The sequence below is a fragment of the Chiroxiphia lanceolata genome, chromosome 4 (genome assembly GCF_009829145.1).
Source record: "Chiroxiphia lanceolata isolate bChiLan1 chromosome 4, bChiLan1.pri, whole genome shotgun sequence".
NCBI classification, from domain to species: Eukaryota; Metazoa; Chordata; class Aves; order Passeriformes; family Pipridae; genus Chiroxiphia; species Chiroxiphia lanceolata.
The window spans coordinates 37631291-37654188 of record NC_045640.1 but is presented as its reverse complement, the minus strand read 5'-3'; the positions used below and the strand labels follow the sequence as shown (position 1 = coordinate 37654188).

General features: G+C 33.8%; 1 protein-coding gene across 4 annotated transcripts in view; it reads right to left on the bottom strand.

Annotated features, from left to right (window-relative positions):
• The window catches only part of GLRA3 (glycine receptor alpha 3), an 84524-nt gene that overhangs the window by 54743 nt on the left and 6883 nt on the right, over window positions 1-22898 (bottom strand). For 3 of the 4 annotated variants that reach the window (XM_032686636.1, XM_032686634.1, XM_032686635.1), the window contains exons 2-3: window positions 8294-8421; window positions 3289-3356 (exon numbers count right to left, since the gene is read on the bottom strand). In XM_032686636.1, the coding sequence (XP_032542527.1) occupies window positions 3289-3356; window positions 8294-8421 (196 nt within the window). The remainder of the gene's footprint in view (window positions 1-3288; window positions 3357-8293; window positions 8422-22898) is intronic. The other variant, XM_032686638.1, reaches the window with a different exon arrangement.

The window sequence follows — 22898 nt, the reverse complement described above, 5'->3', positions numbered from 1 at the left end:
AATAATCTGTTCTTGGTTTTGTTGTTGTTGGCAATTGCCAACAATATATACCAGACTGCTCTTAAGGATCAGGAAGTCTTTCAGCTTTAGAAGGTACAATGCAAATACAAGCTGAGTACCATTGAGACATGGACAGAACTGATACTACCATTCAGTTCAATAACACAGAAAGATTGGCGAGGTTAGATCCTAAATGATGCCAATGACAGAAGTTTGTTTAAGAGGGTTTTCAATTATATGGTTCACTTTTTTTCTGTCTCCTCAGAGCATACATGACACAAACTAAATTCCTCATATGATCACTTTGAGTTATGTAGGTTCAAGTAGAATCACAGCTTCCTAGCAAGAGGTGGCATGTCTTTTCCCTGCTATGAACCGTCTGATCTGTCTTTTGAGACAAAGAAAGAGAACATGAAATAACTGTAACCCATATCTGAAGAAAGTGAAAGAAATGTAAAAAAAAAGCCAACCCAAAACCGAAAAAACAAGAAAAGAAAGAACCAGTTTACAGAGTTAACAAGCTGTAAGCCAAATTAAGATACTTTTTAGGATTCTCTGTCTCTCCTGAGCTGTTAGACCAGGTGTGGATGACTTTAAGAGAATCTGCTTGCCTGAGAGACACACAGTGCAGTTCCTACTGCGCACTGACAGACTCCTTGACCTCAGCGAGAGCTATTAAGTCTGGTAATGTGAAGTTGGCACCGAGCTACTTTGCAACCGATGCGGGTTTTTTTAACCCCTTGTTTTTGTGTGACTGTTTACTGTGTTATACACATCCGGGGCAGCAGAGGGAGCTCAAAGATTTTGGTCATCAGCGAGGGCACCGGAGAGGCAAGGAGAGAGTTTGACAGTGCCAAGGGCAATTACAGTGACAGCGAAGGTCGTGCCTCGATGTATTCATATTTCTTTAAAGCTAGGAGATTATACACATATCCCATTATTAGCTGTTTTAAATGCAAGGTATCACTTAGTGGCCAGGTTTTATTTTGCACCTGCTGCTTACTTAACCTGTTCTGTTTACAGTTTGGAAAAGAAATATTTACCAAGAATATAAAAGCCCTTTTTGAGTCTAAAAAATTGTTCTAATGAGTCGTTGTATGCACAAAGATTTATAACAGATATTGAGACATAGGTACCTGAATTTTAAGGGCTACAGTAAATAAAAATGATAAAATAGTACCAATTGGTGAAACACTGAACTTCTGTTAAACCATGCAGAAATTCAGCTTGTAAAATAATGTAAAATGATTTTCATTGTCATTTTAAGATATATTTTAAGGTAGGTTTTAATGTTTTTTAAAAGTTCACCTTCAGTGTTGGGGAGAAGTAAAGCTAATAAAACACACAATAAAAAGTCTTATCTAGACAAAAGCATTTGTTCTTCTGCAAAGCAAGATCTGAGTCTCTGGGAGGTCAACAGCTGCTGACAATAAGCAGAAGTCTGTTTTCAAGTGCATCGGTGAATACATTATAAACAGAATACAAGCGTCATGAAGGTCAAGGTTGTGCTTAAGTGCCCAGTTTTTGAATACATATAATCAAGAGAATGAAAAGCCTTGTGGTTTTGACCAGGTTTGGTATTTTCTATAATGTACTACCTGGAACTATTTGTTACAGGTCAGGTCATTATCTATCTTGATTGTTTTAATTTGCTTTCAAGGCAACACAGTACAGAAGGTAGTTTCATTGTAAAAATAGATGTATTGAACTAACTTACTAAGTTGCACTGAAAGGAAATGTTTATAATTCTCTGGTTTTGGAGAGAAAATACACTTCAGATGTGAACTCAGCCATTCTCTTCCCAAATTCAGGACAATCTTTCAAAGAGGTAACAATTCCAATTTTCTAGATATCCTTTAAATAATGATGTAGTGGCTGGATCTTGGCACTTTATTGACCCCATGGTCTGTCTCCTGTTTTGGATGAAATTCACTCATCCAGACACCATAAAGTAGCTGTTGAACACTATTCTAATAATGTGGGTATTGCTTAATCCTCTGATTGAACCTGAATAAATCTCTTTAGATGCCACGTCAATCTGTTTAGGATTTGCAATCTGGAAAGGCCCCCAAATACAAATTAAAGTCATTTTTCTAACTGGAAAAAAATCATCTACCTCTCTCACTAACCTCTACTACTATGTTCCAAGGTGGGTAAAGATCAGGCAGTTGTTAATATCACTTTGGAGACAGGGGACATAAATATTTCACTTTATGGATTTGTCCTATTGTTTTCTTAACTAGAGGTCCTTGGTTACATTAGGGTGGGTTTTTTTTGTTTGTTTGTTTGGAGTTTTTTTGTTTGGTTTTTTTGGAGGGGTTTTTTACTATATCAATTACTTTTAGTCTCTGTTCGGTCATTCCAAGTACAACTCTGAAACTACAGGGATTTCAGAGTATTAACTATATTTAGATCTTACAACCTACACAGTTCTGTCATTTCCCTGTATTTTAACCCTCTCTGTCCCCAAATTACTATGTAACCGGTTTCAAAGAGATATTTTTACCTTTCTTCAAAAAAATGTGAAGCCATTGTATAGAAAAAGAATGCATGTATGTCCTCTCTAACCAAATTTTAATGATTAATTCTGTGCTCCAAGTTATTAGCATATATGTTTCTCATGTTAAATGAGGGTTTTTGTCAGTTCACAGTTCAATATCTAGTTTTACTACCTTTACACTTTGACATTTTTTTCTCCTTATTTTCTTAAACTGTCCAATCTTTTTTTACTCTATCATGTGCCTTTCTTTACTAGACAAGTTATAAGTGTATGTACAAAGGCATGCAATCCATTTATATTTACCCAAATTTTATATACCAGTTCAAAGTTTTACTTATTCTATTATCTCTGTGCAATAGCTCTATGGAAGAAAGATTTTTAAATAAAATATACATCTCCATATTCACTGTATTAAATGAAATTATAAAATATTATGAACAAAGCAACAATGCATTGGCATTTTTGAGATTAGAAAAGTGATACACTATAGAAATTATAGAAATCTAATAATTATTTCATTAAAACTGTCAAATAAAACTTATAGAGAAGTTTAAAGAAAAACCCCAACTCTTGGCTTTACTTTAACTTCTGTGCGATGGTATAAAGATGGATTTTTTGTTAGAAAATTGCCAAATCAATTGCCAAATTAGATTTTCTCACTCTCTGTTCTCAGAAGTGGATTTCCTTCTTTGTTTTGTTCCAGGTGAAGAGAAGCCCTAGCTACCTTTAGAGCTTCTGGAACATCTTTAACTCAAATTTTAAACATTGATTAAGTTAACATATCTTACCATGGTTGTCTCTGCAATGGACCCAAAGCTGTTTATAAATATGTTGCATGTGACATTAACTGGAGGACCTGCAAAAGAGAAAAAACATCAGTCCTTGTTCCAGAATTTTTGCTTATTGAGTGACTGTAAAATATAAACCATTATGAAACAATGTTTGCTGACTTAGGAGGAAATAATGCAACATTCCCAACTTATTTAATACACAATGGAATTGAATGGTTTCTAATAATTTTCCTTTTGATTTTTCTCAAAGGTACACTACTTGACTGGCCAGTTTTAGAAATTAAAAAAAAAAAGACAGGGAGAAAATTCAGTATAAACTTGCACAGATGTTTCTATGCAAAAAAAAAAAAAGCAACATCCAATTTGAAATATATAGTAAAAATATTTTTATATGTGTTTCAGTGAGAATGCACATTACTTCTCAACAATTCAGGGGGAAAAGTGACTTTCTTCACTCAAGGCAGCTGGTACCTTTAATGTTACTTGTCATCATTGGGAAAAGAAATGCATTTATGCTGCTCTTATCTCTACTGCTTACAGGAAAATTATTTAGATTCTATTTCCCTTTCTCTTAAAATCACACAATGGTTAAAGGTTCATTTAAACTCAGTTCTCTGCTACCATGGGTCTTCAGTCAACTGTTGTTCTGTCTTATCTTGCATTTTGAAGTATCAGTAGTGGCAGAGCAGTCATTATGATAACCGAACAATGAATTTAAACAAGGGTTTAAATTATTTTTTTAAAGTCTCTTTAAAAACATCACTGTGGGAGAGCGTGCTAATTTCTTCATTATTTCTTATAAATTTCAGTCTGCGTACAACAGAAACAAGGTTTTTCCATCACAAGATTTCTTTGTTACCTTCCTGCAACTCAATATTCTTAAATCAATAATCCAGTTCAGCATTGGAAAACCTGGATTCTTTTTGTAGTTGTAAGCAGTCACTAATAATGAAAGATCTGTATCTGGAATTTGAGGACTGGTCTTACAAACTTTGATGCAATATTTCTTTTTTAGGATCACTGAAGTAAGAAACTGTTCTGCCTCTACTGGTGGTTTGCAACTAGCAAAATCTAACATGACCAATGAACTTGATATTAAACACTTGAAATATCAGAATGTCCATTAAAAATTCTGCCAACATGACACACCTTGGAACATCCACCTTTCTTTCCTCAAGGTAATAAATGTTTTGAAGTGCTGTATAGTAATTGCAACAAAACATTTCTACATATACTTCAGTCTTTGTAAAACACAAGACTACACCTATGGAGCAGAATTCTCAGGTAAGGAGGTACCACTTGCAGTCACTTCCAAAGCTGGTTAATTATTTAGAGTCATTGAGCATATACAGTACCTCTTAGAACTCAGTAGAAGCTTTACATGCACAACCCCTGGAAAGGATCAAGGAAAAAAGAAAAAGCAGGGAAGATGAACAGTGTCATGAAAAACTGTCAGCGAGAAAACTGTACTTCCTGCTAATGTTAGCTAATTTGTTTGCAAGGCAGCTTTCCTTTCAAACACTTCCATGTTGGACTACTTGCCATCATTTCAAATTTGACGTGATACTATTTTGTTTAAAATAGTACTATACTTTAAATATAAGTTGGCTGTATCAACATAGTTGCTTTTATTAACAAAAAGCCCTAAATAATTACAGTACTGAAGCTTAATTTCAAAAGCAGCATTGCAATAAAATAGTTAATATCTAGTTAAAACGAACACAAAAATAGAAGCTAAAAGTAGCTTGCAAATGGTTTAGAGATAATTTAAAGATACTATGCTGTGAGTGAAAATGAACTTCCCAAAATATGGTCAAAAAGAAGCCCAAATGGAAACTGTAAAAGCTGAAAGTCATATTCAAACACAGGAACTCAGACAAGTTGAAATAGATTAAAGAGAGGGAGAAAAGAAATAGAGTGAAACTCACTAGAGACGAAAAAGCTAACAATGATAGCTGTCTACAAGGCATTAAAAATAGAATCCTGCCAAGATCTGGAAGGTGAGAGATGATGATTAAGGTATAAAAGTATCCATGAAAGTGCAGAAAGTCAGAGCAGCAAAGTAAATGAAGTCTTTGTAGCAGCATTTGTCTCCAATTGCCAGCTGTGTCAAATACTAGAGCCATTCTGATGGAAAATTTGTATGAGGACTTTAGAAGATATTCCAGACTAAGTGAACAGGAACAAATTGTCAGTGTGAGGTGATATAAATCCAGACATGATAAAAATCTTTGCAAAATTGTGGAAATACGAATCACTGTGAGTCAGCTATCACCTGTATCAATTTTGTAATCAGTGGAAATATGTACCATGTCCAGCAAGTATATCTTGAATTAAAAAACCAAAACTTCAGGTATGATGGTGGATGACATTGGCAATGAACTTTATCCCTGTAAACTTTTCAATGTAATATTTTGTCAGAGGTTTTTAAGAATATTAGTTTTGATGAAATGCGAGGTAGTTCTCTCATAGGCTTTTTTCTTTAATTTTTTTTAATATTAGGAATAAACAGTCATTTTTCAAAGTTCAAGGTGATTGCTGATGAGTTTCCCAAGCACCTGCACTGAACCTCTGTAGTTCAATATTGATGAGTAAAACGATATAGCAATACAATTTTGCTTGTGATATAAGATTGTTTAGCAAGGTTTTGTATAAAGCTGACTGCAAGGAGGTGCAGAAAAATTAAAAAATGCTGAACTATTAAGTTATAAAATGTTTGATGAAATTCACTGTCAGTCAAATACCAGTTGATCCTTACTGTTCATTCCTGCTGATGGGCTGCAGGAATGGTTATGGGCTGCAGGAATGGTTATAGTCTGCAGTGTAGAAACTAAGAGAAGCACCTTTCTATAGGTTTGATGTAAGGGGAAAAAAAAGTTTGGAACTGGAACAAAGATTTTACAAGAGTTCTTAATATTCTGTTTTATTCCATAGCTGAATAAATACTAAGTCATCTCTATTATTTTTGTTGAACAAGCACTTATATGCAGAGTCCTTATGCAAAAGCAGAGCATTCAAAGTATATAATTATGTGTTCTTGACCAAGATTCATTATTACTAAAATTGGTAGCTAAAAATCTTGTGTACATAGGAATTTTACTGGAAGTAAAAATTATTTAAAATGATTGTTTGAATTCTCTTATTAGTACTTATCCTCTTTTTTTAAAACTGTTTCTAGATTATAAACTCAAACCCAGCACTCGTTCTAGCAGTAATACAACTAACCAGAAAGCGGTAAAGTCACTTAAGGAGATACTTATTCTTAGTGGTAGATCTGAATCATTCTGGGCAGATTTATTCAAACCACATAGCTGTCTAGAAGATTTAGAAAGTGCACTTTTTGAAAAAGTACAATGTCAAATTAGGTTTTGTCTCTTTAAATTGCAATAGTTACAAAACAAAGCTGTAAGTCCTTTGAATTATACTTTCAAGAACTACTTCATTGAATTTGCTAATCTCTAAACCATCTGCCTGTTCTTCACTGCAGCCTCATCAGAAGATTGTCACTGCATGCTGTCCAGGTCAAACTACACAATCCAATTCCCAAATCAACTAGAGATGTGTTTGAAATTTCAGTGCATGTTTATAATTTTCTGAGAAATATCAGATCATTAACTTAAAAAAAAGCAAGGCATTTCCAGCTACAGGAAATCCTGGGTAATAAGTTTATATATACAGGACCAAATGTTTATGGTTTATTGATGAGGAAGTAATTTGGCAGATCGCTTGCATGGTCCTTGTGAATCAGACTGGGCGAATTGTGGCAAAACCACCATATAGCAGTGGCTTTAGAGTCAAAATAACTTAAGTTTCTGGGACTTAGAGATGTCAAAAATTATAACATTTGTTGTTGAATAAGAATGAAGATGGAAAGGCAGTGACAGATGAATTACAGGAGAAAGGACTGTCAGCGTGAAGGAAAATTTTTGTAGTAAACATGACCTGCTTTGTAGTGAAATGTTAGAGCTAAGAGAATCTCTTGGACTTAGGAAGATAGGCGTTGGGGGAAGCAGCTAAGGCAAAATAAGAAAAACATAGTTTTTAATTACAATAACTTTATTCTTTCAAAACACTATTTATATTCTGTATAATTTAAAGACTGATAGTTTGTTTAAAGATTCAGTAATAGAGTTAAATATGGTTCCAATATATTATTGGAACTCCTTGTTTTCAAAAAAACAACTTCCCAGACTGTGAAAGCTAGAATGGGTGGTGTTTGTCCATAAAAAACTTTACATATTCATATAAAAATATAGCTTGTGTAGTCCTTCATTAAATATTCTACTTTAGCATGCCTGAGTCTGGATAATATGATTTATGCTAAGACTCTTGGAAGATGTAATGATTTCATTTGCAAACTTTGGACTTTCAGTCTTCTTTGAATCTCCTTTGTCTTGTTCAAATGCCAAGAGACAACTGCAGGTATTGAGAACTTGCAGTTTTAGTGGAGAACTGAGAACTGGGAAAAGAACAAGAAGGAAGATGGTGTCTTTGGCATTTCAAAGCACAAGTGGGGCGCAGGAGTAAAGAATCTAGTTTGGTGATAGAACTGGTAACTAAGATAAGCTGTCTGGAGTTTGACTCTGATGGTCAAGTCCTTAATACACTCTTCCTTTTAGTTAGAACCAGGCAGATATGAAGATTTGGCTTATATTTCACAGAACTTGCTTTCTGGACTGTTTCAGGTTATGGTAGTCCAAGGCGGCAATCTGAATCCATTAGCAAGCATTTCAGGAAAGAAAAGAAACCAACAAACCATATTAGGCAATTCAAATCTAATGATAAACTAAATTTACAAAGGGCCTGTAATTGGGCAGCTGTGAAAGTGACAGTGATAGAGTGTATTCCTACTGAAATGAACTGTCATATATACAAAAGAAAGGCAAAAGAAGGCGCCTTATAATTTTTTTCAGTGAATGTACTTCTTTGTTTTCATATTTGTTCCTGAAATTGCATTTGTGTGAGCAATAAAAGAAACCTGAAAGCTTAGTTTTGAAATTACCTTTGAAATTTGGTCTGATCCTTGCATCGTAGCCTGACATCCTACCCATTAGCTTATCCAGGAAATCCGATGGTGACATTGGCATGCTACGAGATCTTGCACTGTCCGTTTCCTTTGTGGCTACCAAGCTAACAGTAAGAAAAAACAAACAAACAAACAATCAAACAAAACATTTGTTAGAAATTTTGTTAGGGAAACTCTAATTTTGTGTAGTCAATCATAGTTCATTTTATATGAACAGGAAAACAGCAAAATTTTATTTTGCTAAGCTGAATAGTTACAGCTTGCTGTTAATTCTTCCTCAGAACTTCTGTAGATGAGTAACACTTTCAGTCAACAGTCATCAATCCATTATCACAGAGTTAAATAATGTCATCTACAAAAATATCTGGGTATGTGGAATGTCATATTTCGGAGTCTATTCTAAGACTGGTCTGTTTAAGCAGATGTGGTGTAATAGAAGCCTAGATCAGGAAAAAAAAAGCAAGTATTTCAAACAGAATAGTACTAATATCATCAGTTTTTGTTTTATTTTGATATTTAAACATAATAAAACATATTAAACAGTCTCTTGGCAGATGGTATTCTTTACATTGTCTTAGAGTTTTGTTTTCTGTTAAAACAAAAGTGACTGCTACAGTGGGAAAAAAACCCCAACATCTTCCTGAAGGAACTATTTTAGGGCCACATGACAAATGTCATCTCCTATAGCCATCTCTTCATATGCATGCAAAACTCCCAGTGACATTGTAAAGTGTGCTCTGCAGAAGAGTATTGGCACTGTGATCAGCCATGTGGACCCAAAGAAAAAGTCTTTATTACTGTGAAACTCTTACTCGACTGCTGTCCAACACATTGGAAAAACAATACAGTCAGTAAATATATACATAAATAAAATTTTGAGTAACACTGTGATACACAATGCAACTAAAACCATTTGTAGCTTTTGGAATCTCAAAAAAGATGAAGAAATTTGACTGTTTGTGCTGAATTCTAGTAAAAAATCTGTTCCAGAAGGATTTGAATCTCTTTTACTTTCACTACATTGTCTCTATGCCAATTCACTCTTTTAGAAGTGCTTAGATATGCCTTTATTTAGAAGTAAACACAGGGAATAACTTAAAACACTTAAGAATTTTCTAACTCATAAAAAAACTACACTAAACTTCGATTGCTAATAATGGGTGGAGTTTCAAAATGGAAAAATTCAATACGGGTATGTATGTATGTAGATGCCATGTGGAGGGCAGACTGTGAATGTAATTTTTTTTCTTCTCAAGACTCTGTTACTCACAATGTAAAAAGTTACACTTTTATGGCAAATTCCATTTAGAAGATTTGCTAAAATTTTAATCAAGTGTGGAATTTGGATTTAATATCTTAAATGAAAATTATTTCATATTAGGTCTTAACTGTTACAAATTTGAAAACACACCAAATATGAACATAGAAACATCTAGGATGCTGTGGTTTACTCATATAATAATTAAAACTGGAAATTAAGTCTTTTAATGGTAATATTAAATGAAATCAGAAAGATAAAATTGATCCTTCTGTTTATTTGCTTATCTAGCATTTATTCTATTCTATGTGTAAGTTTATTTGCATATTTCTAAATTATTAATAAATTTCTAAATTGTTCTGAATACCTTTCAATAAAAATATTTCTTTGCTCTCCTTCAGAAGCTAACCTAGTTTTTTTTCTTCCCACAGGTGGAGAATGTATTTCCTTTTCTGAGGAAGTAATGAGTCAACATATTTTTTTATAATTTAATTTGAAATTATACTATTACCATAATTTTCATTATCTATCATTCTGAGTGAATCTGATTCATCATGATATTGCAACTTGTAGTCACTTATGTTTCTGTAAAACATCACAGACAGTTATAAAGCAAATAAAATATGAAAGTCCAGTTACACTTCACTGGAAATTATCTACTTGCAAGGCAGAAGAATCAAGCTGCTGTTTGTATACATAACACTTAGGTTTCTATCTAATACTCTTCTATAAGGAAGTTATATTTCTATTTCAAAAGGTATATGGAATTTCTCTACTACAGGATATATAATCCTATAATTTTATTCTTAATATAAATAAATTATGCAGAACACAAATATAAAAAGGCCCATTGTTAGCTTCAATATCAATCATTTTCTCCGAATAAAGAATTTTTTGTTTGTCCTTTTCACGCTTCACTGAACTTTTTCTAAATCTTTCTTTGTTGTACCTGTAGTTGCTTTGACATGAAATAGAGTACTTTGAAATTAAGATAACTATTGCTGAACAGGAAAAATAGTAATTGCTGTGATTATGGATTTTCTCAAAGCGATGTTTACCTTTTTGTATGATGGCATCATCATTAAGATTTGCCTTGATTAGTCAGCTATAAGTCTCAAAATATCTTGAATAATTTTATTGCCCGCTTATGAAAACAATACATTCAGTACAATTAATACAATTTTGTATAAGTAAGTTTTATCTCAGAAATCATCTGTAATTTGTAACTAAATATTTCTTCAGGGAATGTTTTCCCTTTTACTTATCTTGATGTGTTATGAATAAAAGCTGTAGAATTCTGCCCTTTTAATGTAACTTTAATAAAAAACACATATTGCTAGAATACTATTGGATAAGTAAAACTTTCATCTGCTTGAGATGACTTGTGTAATACTTGTCTAGTTAAGGAGGAGCAAGACTTGGTAATACTGTAAAACCTGAGTAAGGTAATGGATTTTAGGAAGGGGTTTTCTGTTTACAGCTTAACATAAAAATTTAATCTGCGTGGTAAGGGTTCTTCAGTTTTATTGCACACTGCCTCTGAATACTAGGCCTCTGGCTAAAGGGTTAGAGAAGGTTACACTCCTTTCATGAACTAAGAATTTATCTCCTTTTAGTGTTAATGCACAGAGCTTCGTCCTCAACATACAACTATTGCATAAGTCTAGGAATGGCTTTGTGTGCCTCCAGAGGGAATTTATTTCTGACCTGTAACAGTTTGTACATGTATTTTCTAACAGGTATAATAATAATAATTTAGTATCAGCAAGAATTTTAATATCAGTAAGTGCATTCAAAAGTAAGGTACAATGGACTTGTGATTAGCATAAAGACATTATGCTACTTTACACTACTGAAAAAGAAAGCTGTACATTTTTTTTTCACATGTAGAGGCTTCCCATTGCTGAAGTCTTTTATTGGAGAGAAATTATAACCTCACACTCTTCTGGTCTGTTCATAATTTATGAGGAAAGTTACCAACAAGAATGCTCTCCCAGGTAGTGATTCTGTGTTGTGTCTGTAAGCTATTGGTAAATGTTACTAACAGTTATAAGGATTTAAACGATTTAAATTTTTCAATTTCAGACTTTGAACAGTGCTTGATTTCTCTTTCCTGAATGTATCCTGAACATCTTTACAATGTAAATTAAGCCTTCCTAATCTATTAAAAAGAAATTTGTTAGCTGCAGTAGTAAATAAGAATCCAGAAAAAAATTGAAAATGTCAAAAGATGAATTCAAAAATTATTAGTGACTAGATGAATTTACACCATCACAATTAGGGTAAAAATTTCTGTTTCAAATAAGGTATTACACAAAACCTATTCTATCATGAATAGATAAATAGAATAACAAAGACTTGTTATTCTATTTGGTCTATTCATTGTTCACCTAAAATCTGAGGGTAGATAAGCTTTGCATCAATACCTGAAAGACTGTCAAGTTGGAATTTCATGGCTGAGATAGGAAGACATGCCAAATCACCAGTCTGTGACACTGCATAACCTATCAAAAGTCATATTTGAGTCAGAAACTCAAATATTATGTTACGTCAAGCTGAAGCCTTTAACAGTGGGATATACATGTTAAAGAGTAAGAAGCAGCCCAGCATAGACAAGATGCAGCTTCTAGAGAACAGCACCAACATTCTAAATTCCAAACAAAAAGGTAAGAATGTTGTTCAGTGCTGCCCTCTATGATCTGGAAAGAAAATGCAAAATCATTGATGGTTTAAAACTAAGAAATACAAAAAGAATTGACAGAGGTATAAATACTAATGATGTCAAGAAAATAACCTTTTTCTTAAGTTCAGGCCATTTAAGTAGAACAATTTAAAGCAATCTGAGAAAGTATATTAAGAGATATATGAACTGGGAATCTGGGCAGAGTTGGAGGAAAGAGTTATGTCTGAAAAAGGATTCAGAATTCATGTCGAGCAGCTCAGCACTGTGATGGTAAAGTTCTCACTGCACTACTGTGTAATCCAGCGGTGTGGAAAGATTGAAAGAATGAGTAGAAGCGTGAAGGTCACTTATTATTTTATATGATATTAATGAGACCAGTTCTGGGACGTTGCATCAAATTCCATTTCCAAGTTTTAAAAGGACATTAAAGCATTAGGAAAGGTACTGAACAAAGCCACTAAGCCATGACCTGAAAGTTAGGGAAATTTGCTTCAAGTAAGAGACTTTCAGAGCTTAATCTGCTTTTATCAAAAGTTTATCAAAAAAGAAGATTGAAAAAAATAGCATGATTGAAGTGTATAAATACCTCAAAGAGCAGAAAATGCTGGACACTTATCTAAAGAAGAAAGGCAGAAGAAAAATCAATGAGAGACAGACAAATTCAAATGGGAATTTGTATACACACTTTAACAATAAAGATCAACCTGTATCAACCAAGACAATACAGTTTTCTGGAAGAAACAGCTTAGCAAAATATAAGGTATTGTGTTTCATATAAGGCTAGCTTGGTGAAAAGGAATGAGCTATAATATATTGAAAAGCAGGCTAAATTCAGAGTAAACATTACAAATCTCTTGTAGAAATCTTCAGACTGTCAAAAGACACTAGATGGATTTGAGGAGCTTAGGGCAGGGGAGAAATGGGCATAGTTCCAAGTACAAAATGGTGTCTTCTCAGGGTCCTTCTACGCAGGGACTGGGTTGCAGGCTTGCAGTAGCCTGTACTGTAACCTGTAAACAGGGTTGCAAGTTACGTGTCGTAGTGTTGGCTTGTTTTGCTCAATTCCTTTCACAGTTGGGTATTTGACTTACAAAACAGTTGTATGAGCATCAGCTCCTTGCACAGTATGGAATTAACGTCCAGAATGGAAACTGCACTTGAGCTGCCCATAAACTACACACAGCTTAAAAACTCAGAGGCGGACAGCTAGGAAAAAGTGAGCTAATGTTCTATCTATGACATGGACCTGCAAAGAATAAAGAATTTTAAGCTAAATTATAATGTCGGCATGAAAGATAATGGATTTGAAGTGTCCAGGGATATATTTAGATCAAAATGAAAAAGCTTTCAACCACTGAAACACTTCAGGAATAGTTCAAAATTTTAAGCTGAGATAGAAAAGCCCTGGGTGTTTCAAGAAGGAGCTAGGCCTTAGGATTCTGTGACATGGATGACTGTGATTGTAGGTAATGGAACTCAGTTCTTTAATCCTTGACTGAGAATATGTTTACATCATTATTGATTCTTATGCTTTTAAAATAATTGCTACTACAGAAGTCTGAAAAAAAAATATGTAGTTAACACAGCAGCCATAGCATCAACATGTACAGAATTTCAATGGGAGATCTCATCTAGTAACTGGCAATTTAGCTACCAAGATGGGTCATGAATCTGAGCTCCTGAAATGTCTTTTTAAAGTAGACATCTTTGTAAGAGAAAACTTCTTTCCTCCCTTCCTCCAAAATGAAATGATTAAGAAGAACTCTTTGCAGGGAATTTTACAGTCTTCACAAATGTTTCCTTCTCTAAAACACCTAAAGCTGTAAAAATCAGATTGCTCTCCCGTGTCTTTTTTTTTATTTTGAAGAGTCACTCTGTTCTACTCAGAACTTGTCTCTTTTCTATCTATCCTAAACTTCTGCACATTTTTACCAAAGCACAAATAAAGGAAAGGAACTTTATATATGAAAGTGCTTTATATAAGATTTATTTTAAAACGTATACTTTCAAAGGCAACTTCAATCCTACTGCTTTGATACTTTTGCATCATGTATGTACTGCAGAAAGTTCTGGTTTTCACTGATTTCTCTCTTTTCAACACTTCACCTTCAAGGTGGGTTCTTAAAAATTGCTTTCAGTATGTGGTTTCAGCCTTAAAAAATATATCTATTTGTTCGAAAATACTGAAAAAAAGAAATAATGGACTATTGTCAACATTTGTATAAGAAAGCTTGTGTCGCTCCAGAAGGGCTAAATAAGAATAGTATAGAAAGGGAAGGAAGAAATTACATCTTACACCATTTGCTGAGTCTAGTTGCAGCTACAAGCTGCAGAGATAAAGCAAGAATATGGTGTGCTGTAATTTTACCTTCTACTGTAAAGTTCCCAGAAAGAAGTTTCCAAGTCCAAGTTAGGACAGTGTGCTAATTTATCCCAATTATTCTGAGAGTAGTCTCCAGAGTCTCACTGACTTACTTTTGAATATAACTGACACAAATTATCTTTGAATTATATGGTAAGTTAATTTTCTTCCTTCCATAGATAAACTGCATATTTTATCTTGAATAATCTTACATTAACACCAAGTTACTGTCGTATTTTGCTTGCTGATTTTTCTCATCTCATCATAAATTACTTCTTTTGTCTTAAAAACAATCCAGACAGGTAGAAGGTTTGCATTTCATCTTAAAATGCATACTTCAGTGCTGCTATATGCATTGTGATGGTCCGGTAGCTCTTTCATTTCATTACTTAACTTATTCTCTCAGACAGCAAGTGTGGCCAAACCCCTGGAGCAATTGGATGTTGTGTGTTTGTGGTCCATGCTCTCCAGCTGATGTTTGAATGTTTTTAATGCGCTTTATATTAAAATGGTTCAAAGAGAAGCTCAAAGAAATCAATTACGCCCTCATAAGGAAAGGAAAAACTGCAGCCAATATGCACTAAGTTGCGTCTCTCAAACAGCACCACACAAAAGCATTTCAGTAAATTAGTCTACTGGTACTTATTCATTAATTCACCAATAATAGTTAGGTGAATTAATCTCATGACTACTCCCCTTGATTCTGTAACTGTAAGTAATGGTGATAGAATTCATCAATTTTAAAAACAAAAATTATTCAGTGTAACCATGCCATTAACAAGGTCTGTTAAAAGGAAATGGTCCTCAAATTGGTAGTGATGGATTATCTGACAGTGCCTTGCATTTTGAAAATTGTAGCAATAAGATTTTGCGGTATGATGAAAGTCTTTAAATCTTCTTCTGAGCAATATAGATCTTCATAAAATATATTTGGTAAAATTAATGGGAAAAGCAAATAGTAAGTTTGATGAGGTCAAAGCATAGGAATTTTATTTTGTAAAGGGAATGTCTCTTATTATCTGATCTACTAATTAAAATAAGTAAAGGGCCAATAAGATCAGAATTTATAGTAAGTAGAATTTGCACACATTATTCAAGAGCTGTACATAAACCTGACAAAAACACTTTTTAGACAGAAGAATGTTCGAGTGCATGACAGCTGAAAATCAAAAATAAAAAACATTAACAAGAATATTTACTGAAGTCCTCAAGCCTGTCCAGAGTAACATGTTTACCTTGTTTTTACAAAAATAAATCCTGTTTTTTTTAGAAAGACAAAAACTGCCTTCAATTTTACACCAAAAAAATATAATGCATCAATGTAAAGCAATACTAATTTGTTTGATTTCTGTGGATAATAAAACAGCTGTGTCATGCTATATAACTGAACACATGCACTTTAATGAGAAACTGCAAAAATTTAGAACAACCTTAGCTTTATCCCCAGAGGTTCAACAAGACCAAGTGCTGGGTCCTGTACTTTGGCCACAACAACCCCATACAGCGCTACAGGCTGGGGACAGAGTGGTTGGAGAGCAGCCAGGCAGAAAGGGACCTGGAGGCACTGATTGACAGGAAGCTGAACATGAGCCAGCAGTGTGCCCAGGTGGCCAAGAAGGCCAATGGCATCCTGGCCTATATCCACAATAGTGTGGCCAGCAGGACCACGGAAGTGATTCTTCCTCTACAGCAGTGGTGAGGCCACACCTTGAGTATGGTGTTCGGTTCTGAGCCCCTCAATTTAGGGAGGATGTTGAGGTGCTGGAGCATGTCCAAAGTAGGGCAACAAGACTGGGGAAGGGTCTGGAGTGCAAGTTCTGTGAGGAGCGGCTGAGGGAGCTGGGTTTGTTTAGCCTGGAGAGGAGGAGGCTCAGGGGAGAGACCTTGTTGTTCTCTACAACTATCTGAGAGGAGGTTGCAGGCAAGTGGGGGTTAGTCTCTTCTCCCAGGAAATTACCAAGAGAACAAGAGGACACAGTCTTAAGCTGCGTCAGGGGAGGTTTAGGTTAGACATTAAGTTCTTCAAAGAAAGAGTGATTGAGCATTGGAATGGGATGCCCAGGGATGTGGTGGAGGTGGTGGAGTCACCGTCCCTGGAGGTGTTTAAGGAAAGACTAAATGCAGCACTTAGTGCCATGATCTAGTTGACAACGTGGTGTTGGGTCATAGGCTCCACTCGATGATCTCAGGGGTCTTTTCCAGCCTAACAGATTCAGTGATTCTTTTGAGGCGTAATGTGTTCAAACTGGTTACCTGAGATAGTTTTCTGAGAAAAGAAATATAGTTCTCTCTTTTATTGCAATAAACAATTTTAAATTTTGAAAGCCTTGAAGATGAGGCAAATATTGTGGAATGGGAGTTCAGAAGGAGGGATAAATATTTTTATAGCAAATATTTTTAAAAATTTCAATATATTTTAAACCAATCTCTGTATTGAAAATAAAAATTCTTCATAGAAAAAAAAGATGAATAGACTTGTCTTTTTGGAGGCCACCCATTAACAACATTTATTCATAAAAATTCAGGGCCATTCTGGAAAAGCAGGATCTGTGTCAGAGGATCCAATCTGCATGGATCAAGTACTGAAAGTGACACAGAATCAGCTGTCACTGCTGTCCCATTCTAGCTCACATAGAGAGAGTTTCTTTTAAGAAACAAAACAAAACCAAAAAATCCTCTCCTTCTCTGAATTATCCATTGGAAGACTCAAGCTCTTTACATTTTCTGTGTTGTGATCATTACCTTCTTCAAGGTTCATATGTGGAGATTATTTCCTTCCAACTCTATTGTACTCCAGAATGAAAATAATTCTACTTGAATTATTCTTTATTGGTGAATAAATTACTTTCATTCTGAGGGACCAAAAAACAAAAAAAGTTTCCTATGGGGAAAGAATAGTGGAAGAGGGTGGCATGTAATAAAACCAAAGATACTAAATGAAGGAGAAAGAATTAAGTTTGTGATGTGTTAAAAAGACTGATACTTAAAATGCTTTTCCCTTTATTTCTGATAAAACTGACAATAATATATTTCTTGCTAATTAAAGATGAAAACTCTTTTATTTGTTAGAGGTCATAAAGTTGAAAGTTCCTAATGCAATGAAAATGCAGATTTTCATATCCTGCAATGTTTTAGATAATAATAGTTTTATCAGATCATAAAAAACACAGAACTCTCAACTCATGCTTGCTAGAGAAAAGACTGTCATTTCAACTAAGAGGAGCAGAAGCATTGTATGACCAAGATTTTAAAGGAGTATTTTCTGAGCAAAATCCTCAAGAGAATTTTAAATATTTTGTGTAATGATTTAGATTTTCTACTGATTTTTCACAGTTTTAGATTTTTCTAGTTGTCCTTTTATCCTCTTATTTTGACTAAGTGCAAATGGTCAGATTAATTTTTTGGTATAATGCTACAGAGATAAGTAGAGTTATATCAGGACACATTTTTCAGCCAAAGTAATATTTTTATGTGCAACAAACAACAAATTTCTATTTTAAGTTCACTAATTATCCATTCTTTATTTTTTAGTGATTATAAATGAAAGCTACATGAAATATATATGGGATTGCATTTCAATGCAACTATTAAAAAATGTTTTCTTTCAGGTTTGAATAAAATTAATTTTTCTATTTCAACCACAAAATTAACATTAAATTTTAGTGATCTTTGTAGCCTAGGTGATGGTTACAAGCCTTATTTTAGGATGTTTCTGATATCTTTATGGTGTCAATTTTTTTTCCTTTTATTAATACAACTGAGAATTCCTCCAGCTCTACAGTCTTCCTCCAGTCATGTTGGTCATGGAAATAAATTAGTTTGTTGAAGTAAATGTGTTTACTTTATGCAAAGACGTGTTTACATAAAGTACATAAACTGTGTACTATAGTTTCAAAAAGCTTTACATCTCTTTGTAATGTTTTGGCTTTTCTTAACAGAGAGAAAAATAGAAAATGATTGGGTTTTAAGTCTTCTGATTAAGTAATTTTGAAATGATCACCATTCTACAGGTCAGAGGGCAGATAAGTTTAAGTTCATATACATTTGGTTTTGTTTGTGACTTGGTACATATATATAAGCACAAAACTTTACTACTTCCTTCTTTAGGAAAAAAGATCTCTTAGGGTAAAGGAAGAAAATTAATTTGTCAACATCCTTCATAATCCTGTGGGCAAAGTTTTCTATGATAATTAAGATATAGTTTCAAGAAACTAGAGGTTTTGTCTGTAGTTTTGCTTTCTTGTTTAAGACAAGGGGTTTTTTTGCCAATTTCAGCCATGCAGTATGTGAATTAATATATTTTATGAATTATGACTCTATTCTGAATATTCATTCATTGTTTTCCCAGAAGCCCCTACCTAATAGTCTTTTTTACCTGTTGTGTAGACTATTTTTATAAATGCTCTAAACTCAGGTCTTAGCTTCTTGCTATTTCTTAATTTATTCAACCTACTTTTTTTTGGGGGGGGGAGCTGACTCAAACAGGAGCAGAGAATATTTCAAATATTCAAATTCTGATAAATCACTTGCTTTCCCAAAGAACTACTAAATCGGTTTAGGTTTTGACAATCTTAACTTTCAATTAAAGATAGTGAGATTTTCCTCATATTCAATTAACTTTTTTTCCTTTTTTTTTTTAGTTAGATAGTACTTGGCTAAAATAAGGCAATATTTTTGAAAATAGAAACTGTGAACCACTTATTTATAGAAGTCTGAGCATTACTATCTCACTATAAAGAATAATTTGTGTATTAACTGAATAATAGAGAAAAGTTATTGGAGTAATGGATAGATTGCAAAATGACCAAGTAAAATAATTTCTGACTATTATATTTTATTACAGCAGCTATCCTTCTATAAAAGCTGTCAGAATTGAACAATTACATTTATTTTCATGATTAATGAATGATTCCTCTAGCCAAATGAACTTGTGAAGGAACTGACTGGTATCTTTCATCACCATAGTAAATTGTAATTCAACTGATGACAATGAGGCAACACCAGAATGAAAGGTGAATTGATACAAATGAGACTTTTGACTGGCTAAAAATCGCAAACTATTGTTTCTCTAGGCAAATTTTTCCTAAGTCTAGGAGCAAACTGTGAATTCTGTGAACAGATTTCTACAGGTTATAGCTGCTTCTGTATTTTGAATACATCTCAAAATATTCTTTAAATTGTAAAGCTGCATATTACTGTGTTTTCTAGTTCTAATGGATTTTTTTAATATTGTGGCATTGCCCCATCAGCTTTGCATCTACTAGGTTGCTGTACTCTCACTCAATATAAACAGGAACAGTGTGTCCACTAAAGTGTACATCTGTAGAAAAGGGATATTTCTTGTTATCATAATTTATGACCAATTAGAATAAGAATCCCTTTTCTCTTTTGTCTAGTTTTGCTTTAAAAATCCACTTTTATGAGTTGTAAGCCATAACCAAAACTGAAAATGAGTTCTTTCCAATGTTTCTTAATTTTTACTATTCATAAAAATCTTCACAGAAAATCCTACAGTAGAATGAAATGTTTGAGGTTTACCAAAGGTAGATACAAAATTGATTTTGAATTAAAACCTCAGGTTTGTGAAGACAAGAACAATTCAATTAAACACTGTTCTGTTTGTCTTAGGGAAGCTCTGCTTGTATCAGTTCTGTATCTTGAGTGAGCATGTCAGATGACTCTTTAGAAGATTACACTTTTTCTCCAAAATAAGTTTGACAAGATATAAGTTCAGTTAGAGGAAAGCTGAATATAGCCTGAAAAGTCACTCTATAAAGTTTTTTTCCAAAACACTTCTCATGAAATTGTTTATTTTGATTAGCCAGCTAATTATAGTGTAGATCTGTGTTATTACTATTAATTTAGAAGTTTCTTCAGATAAATTTTTTCTATTTGAAAAAATACTGTTTTCTTGAAACACAGTTCTACAGAAACATATCTGTTTCAATGTCATTTTGTGAAATGTTGGCAGGCTTGGGTGGAATATTGTTCAGTGTCCTTCCTATTTTGTGTGCCACAATCTGTTCTCTAATGTCAATGGGAACTGAAGTTGGGGTCTTGGGTTCTAATTTTTAAAACTCTGAACATCCCTACAGAATTGGTAGAGATTTTTCCTGCTTTCTGCAACTTAAACTTCTTTTTATGCATTGAAAAAGCAAGAAAATCTTTACAGAGCTTTGGAATTTTTTGTGAGACAGGAATGGTGATGTTCAATCAGCTGCGTTAATTTACATAAGATATGTGGATTAAATAATTTTTCCTTTTTATTAATTCTATCCAGGATCAACACCATAATAAATCAGTATAAGACTTTCTTTAACAAACAACAGAGTTGAGCTTCAGGGTGATGATGAGAGTGACAGAATTCATGCCACATGATGACAGAACCCAGTGTTCCTAATGCATGCACTGAAGCATATTCCTTACGGAATAAGTCAGAGAAAATAGTGTGAAGGTTAAAAAAACAGTGCTACTAGCCTTTCCTGCTTCTACCAAAATTATCCTGGTCCACTACACGCATCCTCTTTCATGTACAGAAAGTGGTGTTTAAACATCCCCTCAGATACATCCCCTCAGATACATCCCCTCAGATACATATTTAGTCGTTGCTGTTCTAGTCTTCACTATGCCAGTACCCTCTTAATTATCATCTCAGTCTTCTAATCTTTGTGTAAAGAACTGAAAACAAGCTGAGTGAAGGAAAGATCATGACCTGCACTGATCCCCTATTGCCCCTGTAAATCCTACACCAGCTGAGCAAGGGACCTCATGGGGTCCAGGTAGAGTATCCCCTCCCATTTCCTGGATGATCATGAAGGCAATGGCAACCCCCACCACCCCCCAAACAGTGCTGCAACCTTTATTATGTTCAATACATCTCCTGAAGAAATTATCCCTGTCAAAAGGGATGAAAAAGGATATTCTGTTAACTATTATTTAGAGAATCTGAACAAATGCCTTTATGCTCACATTTTGGTTACAGATGAAAATTTGAGCGATCCAAGATCCAAAAATATGTGCAGAGGCAGAAAAAAACCAGTTAAAGAGATAGAGATATTCTGAGAGTTCATTTGCACAGTGAGATTTTGGGATAAGTTTTGGAGATAAAACTGGTAAAATTTTAACATGTATGTGGAGAAACTTGCAAAGTGCATTTTTAATTCCAGTTCTCCACTGTACTGTACTTTCTATAATCATAGATTACTGTCTTAAGTGGGGGCACTTCATATTCATTTTCTGTAGTAAAAATTTGCAATATATTCAAAATGTTGACTATCAATCTTTGGTCTGCAAAAACTGAGGGAAACTAGAAGATACTTTATTTTTACTTTAACTCTTGCAAATTAAGAGTTTAAGCAAACACTGATAATTTTTTTTAAAGAAATGAAACAAAAACAAAACCTAAAACTTTCCATAAAGGATTTTTTGTAACAGTATAAAGTAATTAAAAATCTCACTATGTCTTTTATGGGGTGTAGTCCAGATATGACTGAAATCTGCCCACTTTCAATTTGGTTCTAATACTGTTGAATCAGAGGTAATGAATCTGACATGACAGCATCAGGGAAAACATTGCCCGGATGGACATCCCTTCATAGAAAAGCTATATAGATGCTTAGACTCAGAATTAACACTTATCATAGAATACTGGAGTTACCCATAATTTAGCTGTGTGAAGTCAGTGCTTTAGTCACGGTAGATTTCAAAGCTTTTATTTTTGCCAGCAACTTACAACTTGTGTTTTTTTTCCTATTTATCTAGTAGAACATTCTTAGTCGGCAGATATGTTGCTCACAAAAATGGAAGTTGGTCCTTGCTGATGGATATATCTTAGCCTACACATGCCCAGAGCATGGACTCTACTGTACATTACTGAACATAATAGAGGACAGTGAAATTTTGAAAACTTTTTGAAATTAAAAATCTTATCAGGAAAAAACTCAGGATCTTTTTAATAATTGAACCCCACTGTATCCCAGAACAGTATAAACCAACTTTTCACAAAATAGTCTCTAAGTTCTGCAGTCACCCACCAAGACGTAAAGTCATAACAGTTTAAAAAACCCAAACAAATATCAACCTTTTGATAAAACATGCTGGTATAGCTGTATTAACTAGGTATTTCTGCTGAGTGAAATTAAAATTAGTTAAAGTTAATTGTTGGTAAAAATCATAGAAAATTGTAAACAGCCAATTTTCTAGGAATTCATCTGTGAAATTACATATTCTAGCACTTGTGGATCCTCAGAGATGCCATTTAGGATTACATTAGATTTAT